This window comes from Engraulis encrasicolus, chromosome 14, assembly GCF_034702125.1.
Source record: "Engraulis encrasicolus isolate BLACKSEA-1 chromosome 14, IST_EnEncr_1.0, whole genome shotgun sequence".
Classification (NCBI taxonomy): Eukaryota; Metazoa; Chordata; class Actinopteri; order Clupeiformes; family Engraulidae; genus Engraulis; species Engraulis encrasicolus.
In genome coordinates this window covers 28,129,147-28,147,386 of record NC_085870.1, presented here as the reverse complement: position 1 = coordinate 28,147,386, position 18,240 = coordinate 28,129,147, and the positions used below count along the sequence as shown (strand labels likewise).

Below are 18,240 nucleotides of genomic sequence, written 5' to 3'. Positions count from 1 at the left end.
CAACAGATGTTCTACCAATCTGTCATGGCCAGTGTGCTTTCCTATGCTGTGGCATACTGGGGTGGGAGCATCAGGAAGAGAGGTGCTGGACGCCTTCACAGGCTGGTGAGGAAAGCTGGGTCTGTTGTTGGCACAGAACTGGAGGCTCTCACTACCACTGCTGAGAAGAGGACATGAGCACTGTGTGTCTGTGTGTGTGTGTGTGTGTGTGTGTGTGTGTGTGTGTGTGTGTGTGTGTGTGTGTGTGTGTGTGTGTGTGTGTGTGTGTGTGTGTGTGTGTGTGTGTGTGTGTGTGTGATAGACTGGGAGATTGGGAGATAGACTGACTTTTTGAATATATGCGGTGAAGTGAATATATGTGCAATGTTGTGTGTGTAATGTCTGTATGTTTTATTCTGTATTTATGTAGTCCTATGCCTATTCTACTGGATACCTTAATTTCCCTCGGGATTAATAAATGATACTCTAACTCTACTGTAGGCTACTGTGGGCCTAATGTAAGGTTAGATATTCCCGTTCCACACTTCAGTCCAGAGGTGGCGGTAATGCACCAACGAAGCTGTTTTGCCAAATGCCTACCGGCCGCCATAAAACCACAAAGAAGAAGAACGAAGCTAGCTCGAGCAGCCTGGAAAAGTTTGTTGTTGTCACGTGACAAGATACGAATGTGGTGATAAAGTTTTCCCCTAGTATCAAAGCATCGCGAATACTTGATATCGTTGTATATTTAATCTTCACAAACAATGCCTCAACCGAAACACAGGAAGATTGCAGTGATAGGGTACAGGTCTGTGGGTAAGTAAGAGATTGGATAATATCGCCTGCTAGCAAGCTAGTCTTTGTTTTTGTTTGCATAGCAATGTTGGCTGGCTAACTTAGCAGCTGAAGTACCATGAACTGAATTTATTCTAGATGATGTGCTTCTTTGGGTTTTCCAGAACACGTGTTTAGCCACAAATTACACATGTGTCTGAGAGACTCTTCTTGTATGATATATTATTTTTGACATTACTCTCTGGGAAAGTCAGCTAACCTCTGAAGATAACACATGCGAAACTTGTGGTGGTGTTAGCCAGCTAACAATGTGTGCTAGTCCAACTAGCATGATGTAGGTTATGGAAGGTTAGGCAATTGTGTCAGATGTAGGTGGCTTTTATTGTCTATATTTATATCAACAATAAATGTGACGTTTTCAACGATGTACAACTGCATGGCGAGGTCTGCTGTGCGCGTTTCTAATGCCATGTCCTCATCAATACTTGTTGAAAACTTCCAAGGCGAGCTAATTCGATGATGGTCCGCATTAGGATATACCACTGACTTTAATAGAAGTCTGTGGGATATACCTAGTGCCTGTGGTGTTGTGTTTGTGTCCCTGTGCTGAAAATATCAACCAACATTCTTTACCTACAGGGAAGTCCTCTCTAACTATACAGTTCGTGGAAGGACAGTTTGTAGATTCATATGACCCTACTATTGAAAACAGTAAGTGTGCGCCATTTACATCCTCATTCAATGCTGATTATGCCGTCTGCTGGGCAATTTGTAACTTAATTATATTCATCAATTCATGTACCAAGTGGAGTCTAAAGAATTTTCGTAAGATTTCCCATGTGTGTAAAAAAGTAGTGGTAAGCAGCACCACTTCCTGACAGAATTGCACACTAGAAACGGTCACTAAGCCTGACTTGACGCATCTATCTTTATCCCCTGTGTTGTTTTTGTCCCAGCTTTTAATAAAATGGTATCTGTGAACGGCCAGGACTTTAATCTTCAGCTTGTGGACACTGCTGGACAGGTACTATTGACGCTCAATATTGGAGTCCCCCCTCCCAGGTTCTAAATTTTGGTCTGCTGATGGATGGGGAGACGTGTGTATATTTTGTCTGACTAAAATGATCCCATCAGAGGAGAGTTGTATAAAATATAAGTAGAAGTACTCTTACAGATGTAATTACAACAGTATGATATTACAACGTTCAAACCATGTAATATCATACCACTGGTGTTGTAATTACATCTCTAAGAGCACTTCTACTTATACTGTATACAACTCTGCATCAGCGATTGTGATATTCAAGATCTCAGTTAGAGTCTCTTTGCTATTACAGAGGATGTTTTATTGTAGCCCTCACCATTTAAGTAGCAACTGAATTGGCAACATTCTATCCATTTGTTGTGAACTGTAACATGCCATCTTTTTTCCTTCCTCTTCTAGGATGAGTATTCAATTTTCCCACAGTCTCACTCAATGGACATCCATGGATATGTCCTTGTCTACTCTGTCACTTCCATGAAAAGGTTAGTGTTGCAGGTCCTTAGTAGTTAACTAAAACATCTACAAATGTGTAATAAGGCACATGAGTATGTGAAATGATGTTAGATTGTATCTTGTGCTACTAGAAGGACACTGGGAGTGTGTAGACTAATAATTCAAGTCAAATATGGTATTGTGTGTCTTGCAAGAAAGTAAAACTAAAATGGTGTGGGATTTTCTGTGTTGGGGATCCTGACCTGCATCCAAAAATAGTTTGTCAGCTCTTGCTACACTCCTCACATTTAGCAAATAGTAACAGCATTGACTGCTTTGTGTTTCATGGCTTAGGCTACATGTACAACGTGTGAATTAGCTCAGTTCCGATGATGAACACTATCAACAGGCCTGTCACAACCAGGCAAGCACACTAGTCAAATACCTTGAAACTGCACTGCCCCTGCTAATTGCACCGGAACTAATTACACTAAAAGCATCACCTCTTTTGGTGAAAGTAAAAATAGACGTGTGTTCCTTTACTTTTGAATGAGACCGATTAATGTTTTTCATTTAAAAAAGGTACAGTGTTTTCGGTAACACTAGTTAGTATACACTGTTGGGGCGGGGGGGGGGGGGGTGAATTTATGTATAACATGTCAGGTTGGATGAACGTTAATCTTGGTGTTTTTTTCAAACCTGGAGCGAAAGCGAATGGGATACATTCTCAAGATGCTTACTGTCATTAGTTGAGTTTGTTCTGTTGTTGTACATTGTCTGCTTACGCATCCCTTTATCTTGATTTTTTTCCTTCTGTTTCTACAGTTTTGAAGTTGTCCAAGTTCTTCATGACAAGCTGCTGGATATGGTTGGAAAAATTCAGTGAGTAGACGACTTTCGCTTGTCAATTATTTTGAGATGTGGAAGTGAAAGTAAAAGCCCACCTGGGAAACTCCCATTGTCATTGTGACTCAGCACTCGGTAGCCACAGCACACAAGGAAATTGCAATTATGCCTCAACTGTGCAAGGCAGCAACCCTATCGGTGCCCCAGGGGAGCGGTGCGGCGGGACAGTAACATGCTTAGGATACCTCCGTCATGGAAGAGAATGGGGGAGAGCACTGGTTAATTGCTCCACCCACCAACCTGGGGAGTTAGGAATCTAACTGGCAACCTTTGGGCTTAATATGATTTTCAGTTGACACAAATGCATGTACAAGCTTTTCTAATAGAGACGTGTTTGTCTTTCCAGGGTGCCGACTGTTCTTGTTGGGAACAAAAAAGATCTTCACATGGAGAGGTAAGAAATGTCTAGACACGTAGGCTAATAAAAGAACAACCTTAACTAGTTTAAAGGATTCCCTAACAACATCTACAGACAAAGGGATACTGTTACTTCACCTCCCATCCCTTCCGGTGTGTTGCTTTGTACAGCAGGTACATGGGCCAATGACGTTTTTAGTAGCAGATGTCAGGTGGTGCGATCAGAGCTAATGCCACTCTTGTGTAAATTGAACTTATTAATAATTTGGTAATTAATGTGCAATCAATGAATATGCTTTCTAGACAATCCAGTAAAAACTTGATCTTGTTTCATTCATACAATAGTTGTTGTGGGACCACCCTCATGTCCGCTACTAAAAAACGTCAATGACCCACACACTTTTGGCTCAATGTATTTATCAGTTATTGGTTCTTCACTAATGTCAAATCCTACGTACGATGGGGAGCGAAGCTTAAGTTAGTGGCATGTGCAGGCTACTGATTTAGGCAAGGAGAGTAGTTGACCACAATTGGCTGGATAAATGACTAAATTGAATTATTTTGTAGCCTAAATAGACCTAGCTTTTTCAACATTCTTCTGTGTGTGTGTGTCCTGATGTCTACAGGGTGATTAAGCCAGAGGAGGGCAAGAAGCTGGCTGATTCCTGGGGAGCTGCTTTCATGGAGTCCTCTGCTAAAGAGAACCAGGTACAGTATAGCAGATGCGCAGCAAACCTCTCACATGTTCTCCAGCTTCTAGTTAGGGGTATATTTCCTCTATAGCAGTGGTTCTCAACCCTTTTTTGAACAAGAGCACCCTTGACCTCATCATAAATCTCCCAACGCCCCCTTGACCTTAAGTATTTGTACAAAATGTGCACGAAAAATGAAAAGGTTAATAAGTCATGGGAAGGATGTGTGATGTGTGTATTTTAGTACTGAACTGCATAGGGCGATTCCTTTCCGATATGTGTGGCAAGCCACAACCAAACCACATCCTATGGGAGTGTCTTGATTGGCCAACACAAATACTTGTACTCCTCCGCATTGACATTTCCCTTGTTCAGGGTTGCCAGACGAGGCTGATGAATTCCAGCCCAAAAATGCTCAAAACCCGTCTGGAAGCACTAAATCCTGCCCAATTTGAACTTTATACTATTGATTTTCATGGCCATAAATTGGCAGAAAAACCTGCCCAAATGCCGTTTTTACCCGCAGACGTCCATCCTAAGCAGCCCAATTGGGCGGGAATCACCCAATCTGGCAACACTGCTCTTGTTCCCCACAGATTCAGTTCCATCCATGGTTTGTAATGACGTCAAAATATCCTGCGGTGCACTTCAAATGCGCAGAGGATTTCGCTGTATAGCAGTTTCACCATCACGTAGACTTGTCGAGATTTTGGAAATGCCATTCGTTTGATTTCAGTGGCTGCCTCAGCCATTTAGGTTAATTGTTGCACTTAAGCCCAGGACGTGTAAAGTTCACAGTGAAGGTTGCATTCTATGGGTCCCTGTTTCATGAATAAGCCAGTCAGGTGTTAAAATACCGTTGCTATTATACATGTATGCTTACTGTCGGTCATGTGGGCACTTTGCCCTCTGAGTCTAATAACGCATAACATAGTTTATGGGGAACTAGGCAACTAGCCAAGTCAACCCATTCACACAGGGAGTTCATAATTCAAGAAATACAATCAGTCAGCACATCTTTCCACTTTTCCATGAAAAATTTGACTTGTGACGTCCCACCGACTTTAAGGATAGATGGGTATGGATAGAAACTTAAAGATGGAAACCTTTGACTACATTTCACTAGTGAAATGTGTGCAGTATATAAGACATTCTAGTCAAGTCAAGTCAAGTCAAGTCAAGTTTATTGTCAATTTCTTTACATGCACTGGTCATACAAAGAATTTGAAATTGCGTTTCTTGCTCTCCCATGCAGACATAGACTAATCTAGGTAAGGACATAGACAGTATAGACATAGACAGTACTCATACATGGACATAGACAGTATGGACGTAGACATTGCTCATACAGACATTTAAAGTGCAAGACTGGACAACAGAAGACTTGTAGAGAACATACATTAAGAGGAGGTATTTTGTTGTTCTTTTTCCTAAAAGTCCTTTATAGCGTTCTGACATAGTAATAGTAGCATTTGAAGAAATAAATAATTAAAAAAGGTTTTTATTTAAATACACCAGCAGCAGTATGTGTGTGTGTGTGTTTGTATGTGTTTTGTGTGCGCGTGTGTGTGTGTGTGTGTGTGTGTGTGTGTGTGTGTGTGTTTAGTGCAGGTAGAAAGTGCGGTGTGCGTCTGTGTGTGTGTACCTGTGTATGTGTGTGTGTGTGTGTGTGTGTGTGTATGTGTGTGAGTATTCTAGATTTACCAATGGCAAGTGAGAGTACATTTGCTCTGATAACTGCATGAAAGCAAGCGAAATCCAGGAGGACAGACCTCTGTGCTGCTTAGTATATTATAGTATATGTATAGTATATTGAAACTAAGGTGACTTAAGGTAGCGTCGCATCTATCAGTGGAGTGATATTGTATGGTGAACTGAACTTGTCTGCGTCATCTCCCCTTGTCTCGCAGACGGCCGTGGAGGTTTTCAAGAGAATTATCCTGGAGATGGAGAAGGCGGATGGCAACGCCCCCTCAGAGGAGAAGAAATGCGTGGTGATGTAGGCTGATCCAGTCCAGACGGCTATACTAAGAAGCTGGTTCAGGAGTAAACCAGAGGGTGCTTTCTAATATGTGGACTCCGTCCCCCCTTGCATGCTTGTGGCTTCGCAATGACATCACTGACGACAGAAGTGTATTTCAACATCTTGCAAAAGCGCAATGTCATTTTCTCATTTGCAATCGGTATAATGAATGAAGAATAGTCCCCCAAAAGCTGTTGTGGCTAGGCTGACAGCGGGGAAACAGAATTGTTTTCTCAGCAGAGGCGGCGCGTCAGCAAAACGTGAGGCCACAAGCACAGGCCGAGGACGGGAGTCTGCATATTTGAAAGCACGCTAGGTGAAGTTAAGAGTTAAATCATCTAATAGTAGAGCCTGGAGTCCTCATTGTCTTAGATGATTTACCTCCTACCTTAAGCTGGTTTACTCCTGAACCAGCTTCTTAGTATACCCTCTCTGGCCAGACACAAGCAAGTGGGCCCATTGGCCATCGCCAGGAGACACATCACCCCCAGTCAGCCAGTCATAACCCTCCAATCCACAGCATTCTAGTTCTAAGGTCCCCCCTCAACCCATGGCTTCCTCCCAGCAGCAGACAACTGCTGCGCCCTGCCCCCTCATCCCCATATGACTGTGTACAGTTCATCCTACAGCTTACAAACAGTGGTTTAATGCCGACTGAGTGAAACAACAGCACATTCTGTTCTTTTTTTTCTTGTTTTTTCTTTTGGTGTTATCAAACATATATTGATGAAAAGAATGAGGTATGGATATCATAAAGTATGCCCAGTGTGATTTAAAGGAGATATTGTTAAAGCAATGCAGAGACAAAGGTATTGCTGTGAAATGTACTGTAGTCCGTTAAAGTTGCCTGGCCCTCGAGTCATCAAGCAACACATGGGGAAAAAAGCAAGTTCATGACAGCTGCCAAATATAGTATACTGAATGGCCACATGCTGCATTTTTAATGTTTTCATCGCTGCGTTTTATTGTGAGATTTATCACAGACACGTGTTCCTTCTTTTCTCATTTTTCCACAGCCTATATATATATTAGACACTAGCTATCCACCCTTTTATCTGTCCAGTTAGCCAGAGGGGTATACTGAGAAACTGGTTCAGGAGTAAACCAGGTTAAGTTAGGAGGTGAATCATGTATTAGAAGGGCCTGGAGTCCTCATTTTCTTCAGAGGCTCTTCTCAGGCTCTTCTGCTAGATGATTTACCTCTTCACTTAACCTGGTTTATTCCGGAACCAGCTTCCTAGTATACCCCTCAGGTGTCAAGAGGTGGTTGCTTTGTGGGTGTTTAAACCCCTCGTCGTCAGCCCCCCCACTGTCACCGGCTGCCCTGGTTCTGCCTTAGACACGTCTTCACTTCAGCCAACCCGTCGCTGGTGCCTTAAAGACTAGCACACAGGTCTTGCCCTGAGATACTCACTCATTCACTGCATGGTGCGTGAGTTACGTTGTTCTGTTCCCAGCATGTGTGGTGAATGAGCGACCTTAATCGGGTTCAGCCCTAGCACTCTCTCAGTCTACTCACTCAGGTCGTTTATAGATTCCAGCCAATCCTGTGGGACTTTCTTTCTCAGTCAGACGATCTCTCTTCCAATCCCTCAGCAGCTTCTAAGCATCTCTGTTCTGTATTGGGGCGAGGTAGAGGTGGATTTTTGGAGAAAGAAGAATGCAACCAAAGAATTGTCTATTAGAGTAAGATACATCAAGCCCGTAAGTTTCCTGGATCCAGGTCAACACCCCTTTAGGAGACCTTCGGTTAGGAGACCTTTGGAGACTTAAGGTTGAGAATAAATGGAGTTCCTTTGGTGCTGTAGATGGTAGCACCCATATGAAAGCAGTCACCAAACGCCACAGAAAGAGAAGAAGAAGAAGAATGGGAAAACGTCCCCCTAAGAGACTGAACTTGAGCACACTCCTTTGCATTGAGTGGGCAGAGTTTGATTTATCTTACTGTAGTAGACGATCATTGGTGCAACGTTTGAAAAGCTCTCTACCTCCCCCCCCACAACACCCAGTCCTATAATGTCAGTGCTAGTGCAAGACTTCGATGCATGGAGAAGCAAAGATGTTGGATTGAAGATGGGTCGTTTCGCCTTTTGACAGGAGTCTCTCTTCTCTACTGCTGTAACTTTGTTTCATTAGCTGTTAAATATTTCTGGGTTTGTGTGTGGGGTTTGAATTTGCTTTTGAAAAAAATCATTTACTTTATTTTTTCCAGACTACCTGCAGGTAATCAACTGTCAACTGCGTGTGGTGAGAATATTGCCGCAGTAGCAGCATTTTTCCTCGTATGGGTACAGATCATGTTTTTCTTTTTAATGTTATCTTTTCAAATTTTGATTTGAAGCAGTTCAATCGTTGCTTCCTGTGTTTGAAGCCTTGTTGGTGAGGGGTTTCAAATATCGACTTGATGTTGAACTGAAGGACCCATAAACCCCCTTTGCCCAAATTCTGCTGTGTTTATTCTACACAGCATTGTTTCTTCTACATTTTTTTCTGTTCATAGTATTGTTTGAAAGCATCACCCGGGATAATTGAAAAATCTTGATTGATGAATTGATTTGGTTGGTTGGTTAATTTTGTAATTGAGTGGTAGTGTAGATAGACGAGACTGGTGTTGCTGGCGCTGGTTATGCTGTGGCAGGTGCCTTACCTCCCCCCCATTATGACTTCCCTCGCCCCCCACAAAAAATGCATCCATCTACAGAAATACACCAACCATTGTCCTCTGCCTCTTACCTGATGTAAAGGTAATTTCTCCGCTCTGTCTTGACTTGACTTCCACATTGCTTTTGAGGAAATCGAATGGTGTTGTTGCACCTCAACACTCAACACCCCCATGTGGGGGGAATACAGAAAATTTTGCTGTAAACAGTTTTGTATATAAAATAAAAAATAAATCCTTTACTCTTGAATTTATTGGTGTTATTTATTTATTTCATTTCATGTCACAGTAACACTATATACAGAATACAGATAATGTTTGTAAAACAGTATCCAAGTCATACAAAACTCTTTTGGTGATGCGCCTTTCACAGAGATGCGCCTTTCACACATGCGCAGTTAGGAGCTTCACCGGAAATAAACAAGGGGGAGGTCACTAGGGGAAACGGGCGCATAATAAACCATCGCATTCACGTTTGGATAGTGAGGACTTTCACTGGGAAGTTCTTTCAAGCAGAGAATACTGTCGTGCAGCACACAAAGAAGTGCGCAAAGGGGACATGGACTGTGTAAGTAATAAAGATGTTCTGTCTTAAAGCCAACGCACTGTCTTCACTGCATCTTGGCCACCGGTTATTTTAAGATGGCTAACATAAGCTAGTCAGGTTAGGTTAGCTATGCAAATAATGCCAATCTGACAACGCTATTAATGTATGTATCGGACACTTGTCAGCTGAGAAACGAGACATCAACTGTAATGTGCGAGGGAGCGTGTAGTTGTTGGAAATGATCATTGTTGGAACTCAGCTGTAGTCTATTTTTTGTGTCGCCGCTAACCATACTGGACATGGTAGCTGACAGTTGTCTATGCTACCTAGTGCATAGTTCTACCGGTTTAGATCTTCTAGATGAGCTTCAGCAAGCTAACAAGCCTTGTGTGGGAGTTCAGTAAGTCAATGGAAAATGAGGACAATCTATAAAAAGTTGACGTTGACGTTGCATAAATTACGTGATAGTTCGGGAAGAATTCAAGGAAAATGACCTGAGGGCACTTAATAACTACTGGGTCCAGAGGGCTGTTGACGAATCTTGATGGCTCCCCGAGTTATCGGTCTCTAGAGAGAACCACATTTGCTACAATGTTGCGGGCGCGGATATTTAGATGTAATTATTGGTGGGCGTGTGTCCCTCTCTGGTACGATGTATTTATAGCCTCCTCTGTTCTTACTTGCAGTGGTTACAGTTCTCTACCAGTGCATTGATTCAACGAGAGAGTCATGTAGGTCATTCGCGCTGAGAAGGTGTAATATAAAACGTTTCATTTCCCGAGTAGGACAGGACCAGATTTCTAGATGACAAGACAAAAGTTTTGTAAATGAAAGTGATCTGCCCACTCCGCAGTTTTTTAGGTTGACCGATTTTTTTCATGCTTCACTTCTCTCTCAATTCGCTGACATGCAGGCCTAGGTACCGTTTAACTGCATCACAGAGATGCTGTAAATGATCCATACTTATAGGCCAACAGCTTGCTTTTTGAGAACACTGTTTTTTGCTGAGCTCTCCACTTCAAACTTCCACTGTGTGTGTAATGAACAGCCAGACAGGTAGCCTATATTTGTCCAGCGTTGCACAGTGAACTGTGGGCGGACTGGTCTGCCAGAAGAAAGTTTGGATAGTAGTCGCACACAGTTGACATTTCTAGCACACGTTTGGAGTCAGACTGTTAAGATGGCTGTTATCTTTGTCTAAACCATATCTCTCTCCTGCTGTTTTTCAAGTGTAGATAATGAAGACATTTGAAGGGCAAGTTGTGTGTGTGTGTGTGTGTGTGTGTGTGTGTGTGTGTGTGTGTGTGTGTGTGTGTGTGTGTGTGTGTGTGTGTGTGTGTGTGTGTGTGTGTGTGTGTGAGAGAGAGAGAGATGCAGTGGCAAGACATTTTTATATTCCTCCCCTAGGTATGTCTTTCTTTTCTTATGTACCACGGGTGATATTTACAAAACAAATGATGTGTGTTTTAGGTTCCAGCTTCTCTTGATGATTTAGGCCCAGAGGGGAAAAAGGACCCTGCTGGGGAAGGTGAGGCTGTGTCTGTCTGTGTACGTGTGCGTGTGTGTGTTTAATTTTGTGTGTGTGTTCGTTCATTTGCTCCCTGGCAGAAAACTGATATTCTTCTTCACAAACAAAAACAAACCCTTCTATGTGTTGTTGGTGAGAAATATCCGTAAAATTGTGGGGGGCTTGGCAGGATGATCTTGTCAATAGCACTCTAATGTGATTTTAACTCGGTCAGGGTGAAATCTGAACACCTAGGGGTACAAAGGGTACAAAGAAAACACACACACACACTCCTGGAATGTCTTGAAATTCACTGCAGGGCCCATCAGGCTGATGATGACTCACACATGCACATATTATATTTTCCTCAGTCACAGTAGTGAATAAGAGTTTCGATTTTTGTTGTCAGGAACGTGTATTTTTTTCTCCTTGTTCCCCTCCCCTTTCCTGTTGTGTCTCATATTTCCTGTCCCTGGGCAGATCCGGAGCATAATGTTTACACGCGCTTCATGAAGTCTCACCGTTGTTACGACCTGGTGCCCACCAGCTCCAAGCTAGTCGTCTTTGACACGTCACTTCAAGTAAGTGGAGTCCTCCAGCACTATAATAATAATAATAATACATACGTTTTCTATAGCGCTTTTCATGATACTCAAAGTTACTTGTCCTTGCCCTTTCTATACCCACTGTCTGGCTATGTCCCCTGAGGAAAGTATGTCAACCTAAACAGCATCACAATAGGCTTATTCAATTTGCTGCATCGTCTGCATGCGCAATTGCGCATGTAGTAGGGCTGTAACGATACACTCAACGCACGATTCGGTTCGTGTCACAATTTTTGACCTACGGTTTGATACACCGCACGATTTTTAAAATGCATGTTTTCAAAATGTATGATGAAGCTTGAAAGCACCATCACATTATGTCAAGTGGTTGTTTTCTGGACTGAAGGTTAACAGAACTTTGAAAGGCCGTATCATGATACTGCCTTCTTGTATTACGACATGGTATCGTGACTCTGCGTATAACGATTTCTCGATTCGATACAATATTTTTACAGCCCTAGCATGTAGACAGCAATGCATTCTGGATGAAAATGTTGCATAATGGTTAGAAATCTTGTCCGACTTACCAAATTTCAGTCATGTTGCGACGACGACGTGCCATGTCACATGATGTCAAACTGGTGTCTGCAGGATCAATGTCCTTGCAGACGGACCTTGCAACCCTGCAGTTGCTTATCCCTGTCGATGCTCGTCTGCATACCGCCTCTGAACTGGTTGGCCAAACGTTCACTCGCGTGTGTGTGCTGGCGCGTTGTCCCACACCCCTAAAAAAGTTTGCACTGCACCCCACTTCAGCTCCTCCTCCCTACCTGTCCCCCCAAACCTCACACGTGGTATGCTAGCAGATCAAACAGGTGTGAGCTCATAGTCTCGTGCAAAACTGAAATGCGCTGTGTGTAATACCACCTACGTTGTGACAACCAGTTCTTCTTGAAGTACATTGCCATGTCGGCCGGTCGACGGCTGCACCAAATCGATCACACCTAATCACCACGTTTTTATCATTGTGACCTGGCACACATTGCAGACATCAAAATTATGTTTATACCACACCCTTGGGAGGAAGGGGGCAGCCCAAACTGGACGTTGCCCCAAGAGAGCAGTGTGCCATGCTCAGGGTACGCTAGTCATGATGATGCAGGATAGGCATGAGCCTAGGTGTAGTGAAAGAAACTGAAACTGCGCACATTGGAGCTCGCTGCTAAAGACCTGATTGTTCTCAGTCTTTATCATCTCTACTCACTCATGTCTACACTAAATATCAAATTAGTTTTTTGACTGGTTGAAGATGTGTGTGCCAATTTATGTAATTAATTGTACTCTACACCGTACCTTTTTTATGTTGTTAAGGTGTTCAGTCGATGTGATACTATTGTGTTTTCCTGTGCACTGGCAGGTGAAGAAGGCGTTTTTTGCACTAGTCTCCAATGGGGTGAGGGCAGCTCCCCTCTGGGACAGCAAGAAGCAGTGTTTTGTGGGTAAGTACAGTATCAGCTTACATAGACTAACAACTGTTACACTGTTGCATAAGCACAGCCCAGGGATGTCGAAGTGTGGTTTTTGGACGCAACGCTCCCTCCCTGCCATGAGTTCACTCTACCTGTGCGCTTCACTCTAATCAGAGTCTTTATTCTAATCAGCTGCCCGATGAATGTAGTGCTAAAGAAATTGGATGGATAGATAGAGGGATAGATAGATGGATAGATAGATGGATAGATAGATGGATAGATAGATAGATAGATAGATAGATAGATAGATAGATAGATAGATAGATAGATAGATAGATAGATAGATAGATAGATAGATAGATAGATAGATAGATGGATAGATGGATAGATGGATAGATGGATAGATAGATAGATAGATAGATACAAACCCCAACTCCGATGAAGTTGGGACGTTTGGTAAACAGTGAATAAAATCAAAATGCTATCATTTTCAAAACATTCAATCTATTCATTAGATGGAGAATAGTGAAAAGACAACATATTAAGTGTTAAAACCGAGAAAAAAATATTGTTTTGGGGGACATATGAAGACTTCAGATGCAAAACCCCCTAAGTGCCTTTTCAGAAAATAATCTTATTTAATTTTTATTTAATACAAAGCTATCAAAATTGCAATTTTTTTTTATTTTATTCATGTAATATAACTATTTATATGTATTATCAAGTACATGAATGTAAACCAAACCAACAACGGGGTTCTCTAAAAATATAGAAGTGCAGGTCTTCAGAAATGGAGTTAGGGGGTTTTGCATCTGAACTCTTCATATGTACTCATTTCTAATTTGATAAATCCAACACGTCTCAAAAGAGTTGGGACGGGGACAATAAATGACAGCAAATGTCGAGGAAGACTAAGAAAAAAACTAACAAAAGACAACATGATTGATGAATTTATATAAAAAACAGTGTTAATTCCTACCTTGGACATGATTTCACCAGCTTAAATGGTGGGTGTATTCCTTGTCATGTTTTGCAATGTTTTCCTTTCTGTAGTGCTTACAGTGTGACAGTTCTTGACCAAAAGCCCACCATTTTATCACCTGCTGGTCCTTATGATGGAGCCAAACTGTTAAAACATATTAGAGAATGCAATTTGACCTTACTATGTGGCAATAATCGAAGATCTCCCTTCAAAATATAATGCATGAGTGGCTTTTCATGCTGTTTAAAACCCATTTATACCATTCAGCACTGTATTTAACTCTACAGATGAGTGAGAACATCTTAACCAATGCACTAGTGCACCCGCATGCCATCATGGAGGCTGACTTTTGAAGCTAGCACTAACACAAGTTGGATAGTCCATTTTCACTGTAGCACAGGATGTGCAATGCTCTATTATTGTCAAAAAGAATGGACTTCTACAACTTCTGCCGACTTCTGTAAGCAAAGGACAGTTTCCCATGTCTTCTGGGTCTATTTCAAGTGAGCTCAGGTGCTTAGGAGAATGTTACACCCCTGTATCATTTGCACGCATTAAGCATTCTTAATATGGTCAATTTTCAATAGCTCTAAGTCCTGGAGTGCTAGAGTGAGACTACAGCCAATATATATTTCATGATGTCATGAACCTATACAATGATTTTAGTAACAAAAATATGTCTTATATACACTCAATCGTGGTAAATCAAAGGGAATTCAAAAATGTATGTAATAACTATGGTAATTATTCCCTTTGCATCTTTAATTCTGAGTGACTCAGCCTCTCTGTGATGATCTTATACCTGGACACCTATATTGTCCGTCAGTACAATTCATTTTGAAATGTTCTTCTTTGTTGTTTTATCTTATTTGGATGTTTACTAAATTTCACTGATCCCCGTCCCAACTTATTTGAGACGTGTTGGATTTATCAAATTAGAAATGAGTACATATGTCCCCCAAAACAATATTTTTTCTCGGTTTTAACACTTAATATGTTGTCTTTTCACTATTCTCCATCTAATGAATAGATTGAATGTTTTGAAAATGATAGCATTTTGATTTTATTCACTGTTTACCAAACGTCCCAACTTCATCGGAGTTGGGGTTTGTAGATAGATAGATAGATAGATAGATAGATAGATAGATAGATAGATGGATACATGCATAGATAGATGGTTGTCAAAGTGTCATGTGGCATGACATACAGCAGGGAGGAGTGAGAAGAAGTATTGACGGTGTTATTCATTTATGTATTTATTTATTTGAGCCAGAATTGATGCCTCGTTTCAATGCATTTGCTGCTGTCTCTCATGCGGCCTGTTCCTCTGCTCCTCTCCCCCACAGGGATGCTCACCATTACTGACTTCATCAACATCCTTCACCGTTACTACAAATCACCCCTGGTAAGGTTCCCAGCTCTCCTGAAATGCACCTCTGTTAGTCCACAGGGAGGGCTGGCTTTTGACACTAATTGATTTCATTATGGCGAAATGTGGGGGAGACTGTCAGTGTGGCTGTCCTCACCATAATGCATTGACATAAAAACAATGGGATGTACTGTACTTGTACAACATTATCATTGATCTGATTCTGGCAACCTTCCACAACAAGGGCGTTGTACTGTATTTAACACAAGGAGAGCCTAGAGATTAAGATATATCCTCTAGCTCTCACTGAGGGTTATTGTAATGGTTCAGCTACATTGCCCACGCACACAAATCCTCCCCCTATAAAAATGCCACAGTTTGATCTTCACTCGACCTTCTCCTCCTCTGTCTGTCCTCAGGTGCAGATATACGAGTTAGAAGAGCATAAAATCGAGACGTGGAGAGGTGAGCCAAGCCGTTTTCTCCAGTGAAGGTCAGTGTATTGTTTCTGAAAGACAGGGATTCACTATAATTAACACTCGTGTGTCTTTGTCCGCGTGTGTGTCTATTTCTGTCTTACAGAAGTGTATCTTCAGGACTCCTTCAAGCCTCTAGTCAGCATATCACCCAATGCAAGGTATACCAAGATGATCCTTTTTTTCCCCCAAGTTTTCCCCATTCTTTTGCAGGTTGTTGTTGTTGTTGTTGTGTGTTATTGTATAGAGATGATTATTATCTTAACAAAACTCAAATGGTCTCTCATGCAATTTGGTTCAGCATACTGTATATGCAGTAGGTAGGTTTAGTGTATTGGTTTTTATTTTTAAGGCTTGAAACCGATTTGTGTCTTAACCTGCCAAGCGTCTTTACCTGTTTGCCCTCTGGATTGCAGCCTATATGATGCCGTAGCGTCTCTGGTCAAGCACAAGATCCACAGGTTGCCTGTGATAGACCCTCTGACGGGAAACACGCTCTACATCCTCACCCACAAGAGGATCCTCAAGTTCCTCAAACTTTTTGTGAGTCCCAGACAGGCATAGCAGGTCATCTACACCCTGTTGGCCCAACGCACGCTGACTTATTCGTTTTAATCTCATCTGATCTCCCTCTCTCTTGCTCTCGCTCTCGCTCTCACTCGCTTTCTCTGTCTGTCTCACTCACTCACTCACTCTCTGCCACAGTGCCGTTGTTTTGATAAAACACAAATTCCATCCCCTACATTTTCCTTCTTTTTTAAAACTCTGTTTTTTCGTGTGTGTGTGTGTGTGTGTGTGTGTGTGTGTGTGTGTGTGTGTGTGTGTGTTAGATTTCGGAGATGCCCAAGCCTGCCTTCATGAGCCGTAAGCTGGAGGAGCTGAGTATAGGCACGTTTGACAACATCGCCGTGGTGCGCTCCGACACGCCGCTCTACACCGCGCTGGGCATCTTCGTAGAGCAGAGGGTGTCTGCCCTGCCCGTGCTGGACGACAAGGGTAAAAGCAGTCTTAATATCGCAGGACTCTTTATTGCAATTATAGCAGTTAGCAGGCTTCACTCAGAGTTCCTCAATTATTTTGAGGGTACTGGCCGAAATAAAACACTTCAAATTCAACAGAAAAGGGCACACCTTCCATCCATTTAAAAAAAAATTTTTTTAGCACAGACATGTTTCGGCTTGTGCCTTCCCCAGTGTTCAACGAACGGTGTGGCTCGGGGGGTGGGCGCTGTGGCACAGCGTCCCAATCTCCCCACATATGGGCAGTGACCGACGGGGACCCAGGTTGGAGTGTGGCCTGGGTTATGTGCCAATCCTGCCCCATATCTCTCTCTCTCCCACTCCCTTGGAATTGGATTATATTAAATTACTTTACTTTGCTTTAAAGTCTTTACTTAATTCTTTAAGGTTGAGAGAGATGTTCCTAGTCTTACTGTCTGGGGGTTTGTTCCACCACTGATATTGAATTGATATTGTATTCCCTACCATGATTTATTGACTGCTATAATAATATCCTGCTTGTTTTTTGTTGATGGCCTTTTTTTTAAAAAGGAAAATTGTTTTTCTTTCTTTCTTTTAGGACGTGTTGTGGATATTTACTCAAAGTTTGACGTCATAGTAAGTCCTCTGTCCATTTGCTGTGTTGTGTGTGTTTGTCTGTCTGTATGTATGAATGTGACATCCACGCCATAAGCACTGAATATTCTTTACCCTTGAAGATCCCTTTTCGCACAACAAACAAAAGCATTGTTTTTTTGTTTTTTACAGGACAATAGATAAAAAACACTTTGTGCAGGTGGAGCTGAACTAGACTTGGGCAAAGGTTTGAGAATAGGGGTTTTGAAGATAGCCTTCTCTTGTGTAATCCTGTGGCCTTGCCGAGGACTTGCAGAATTAGTTTTACCAACATTAGTTTACAGAAATGCTCTGACTGTTCATATCCTAAAGCCGATTTCACCTGCATCACTGGAACCGCATTGCTAAACTACTGGCATCGAAATGCCTCACCGCTGCCTTAGGAGTAGGCTTGCCATAGTCACCTGGCCTCAACTGCTGATAAAAATGTTATACCTACCCATACTGATAAGAACACGATACACCACATATACAGTAATAGTAGAGAAGATAAAAAGTACATTATTGATCCCAACGGAATTTACTTTAGATTAGATTAGAATGCAAAGAATACAAGAATACAGAGGACGACGGAGCAAGGTTCAATCACGTCTATAAAAATGTCTTGGCATACAGCCAGCTCCAACCAAACATGATCAGCGGCCTTTATTGCGGTGGGATTATCACAGCACAGCTAGCATGCTGAGGGCTTAAGGACCTGCGATGGAGGAGTTGCTTAATATAGCATCAGACAGGGACAGTGGCCCAATGACCTCTTGTCGGCAGGGTTGCCCAGCAACGTTGGTCACTCACAAATGGTTCCCTGCATATTGTCATGTTGAAA

The 18,240-nt window shown here is 42.2% G+C and overlaps 2 protein-coding genes across 2 annotated transcripts in view; both read left to right on the top strand.

Annotated features, from left to right (window-relative positions):
• The first annotated feature begins 602 nt into the window (after positions 1–602).
• rhebl1 (Ras homolog, mTORC1 binding like 1) lies at positions 603–9,138 on the top strand. The gene is made up of 8 exons (XM_063215347.1): positions 603–795; positions 1,414–1,485; positions 1,731–1,798; positions 2,219–2,301; positions 3,077–3,133; positions 3,504–3,551; positions 4,141–4,222; positions 6,117–9,138. The coding sequence occupies exons 1-8, from the start codon at positions 744–746 to the stop codon at positions 6,207–6,209; spliced, it is 555 nt and encodes a 184-aa protein (XP_063071417.1). The 5' UTR covers positions 603–743; the 3' UTR covers positions 6,210–9,138.
• A 180-nt stretch (positions 9,139–9,318) lies between these two features.
• prkag1 (protein kinase, AMP-activated, gamma 1 non-catalytic subunit) overlaps positions 9,319–18,240 on the top strand; it is a 16,741-nt gene continuing 7,819 nt past the window's right edge. The window contains exons 1-10 of the mRNA XM_063215330.1: positions 9,319–9,456; positions 10,906–10,963; positions 11,423–11,523; positions 12,905–12,986; positions 15,285–15,343; positions 15,727–15,772; positions 15,890–15,944; positions 16,200–16,326; positions 16,614–16,779; positions 17,362–17,399. Coding sequence (XP_063071400.1) covers positions 9,448–9,456; positions 10,906–10,963; positions 11,423–11,523; positions 12,905–12,986; positions 15,285–15,343; positions 15,727–15,772; positions 15,890–15,944; positions 16,200–16,326; positions 16,614–16,779; positions 17,362–17,399 — 741 coding nt within the window. The 5' untranslated portion in view covers positions 9,319–9,447. The remainder of the gene's footprint in view (positions 9,457–10,905; positions 10,964–11,422; positions 11,524–12,904; positions 12,987–15,284; positions 15,344–15,726; positions 15,773–15,889; positions 15,945–16,199; positions 16,327–16,613; positions 16,780–17,361; positions 17,400–18,240) is intronic.

What these genes read in the sequence shown, in the direction of transcription:
- rhebl1 (XM_063215347.1), top strand. Translation starts at nt 744, where the DNA reads ATGCCTCAACCGAAACACAGGAAGATTGCAGTGATAGGGTACAGGTCT. An exon ending in TTGTGGACACTGCTGGACAG is followed by an intron (nt 1,799 to 2,218) that starts GTACTATTGACG and finishes TTCCTCTTCTAG; the next exon opens with GATGAGTATTCAATTTTCCC. An exon ending in AAAGATCTTCACATGGAGAG is followed by an intron (nt 3,552 to 4,140) that starts GTAAGAAATGTC and finishes TGATGTCTACAG; the next exon opens with GGTGATTAAGCCAGAGGAGG.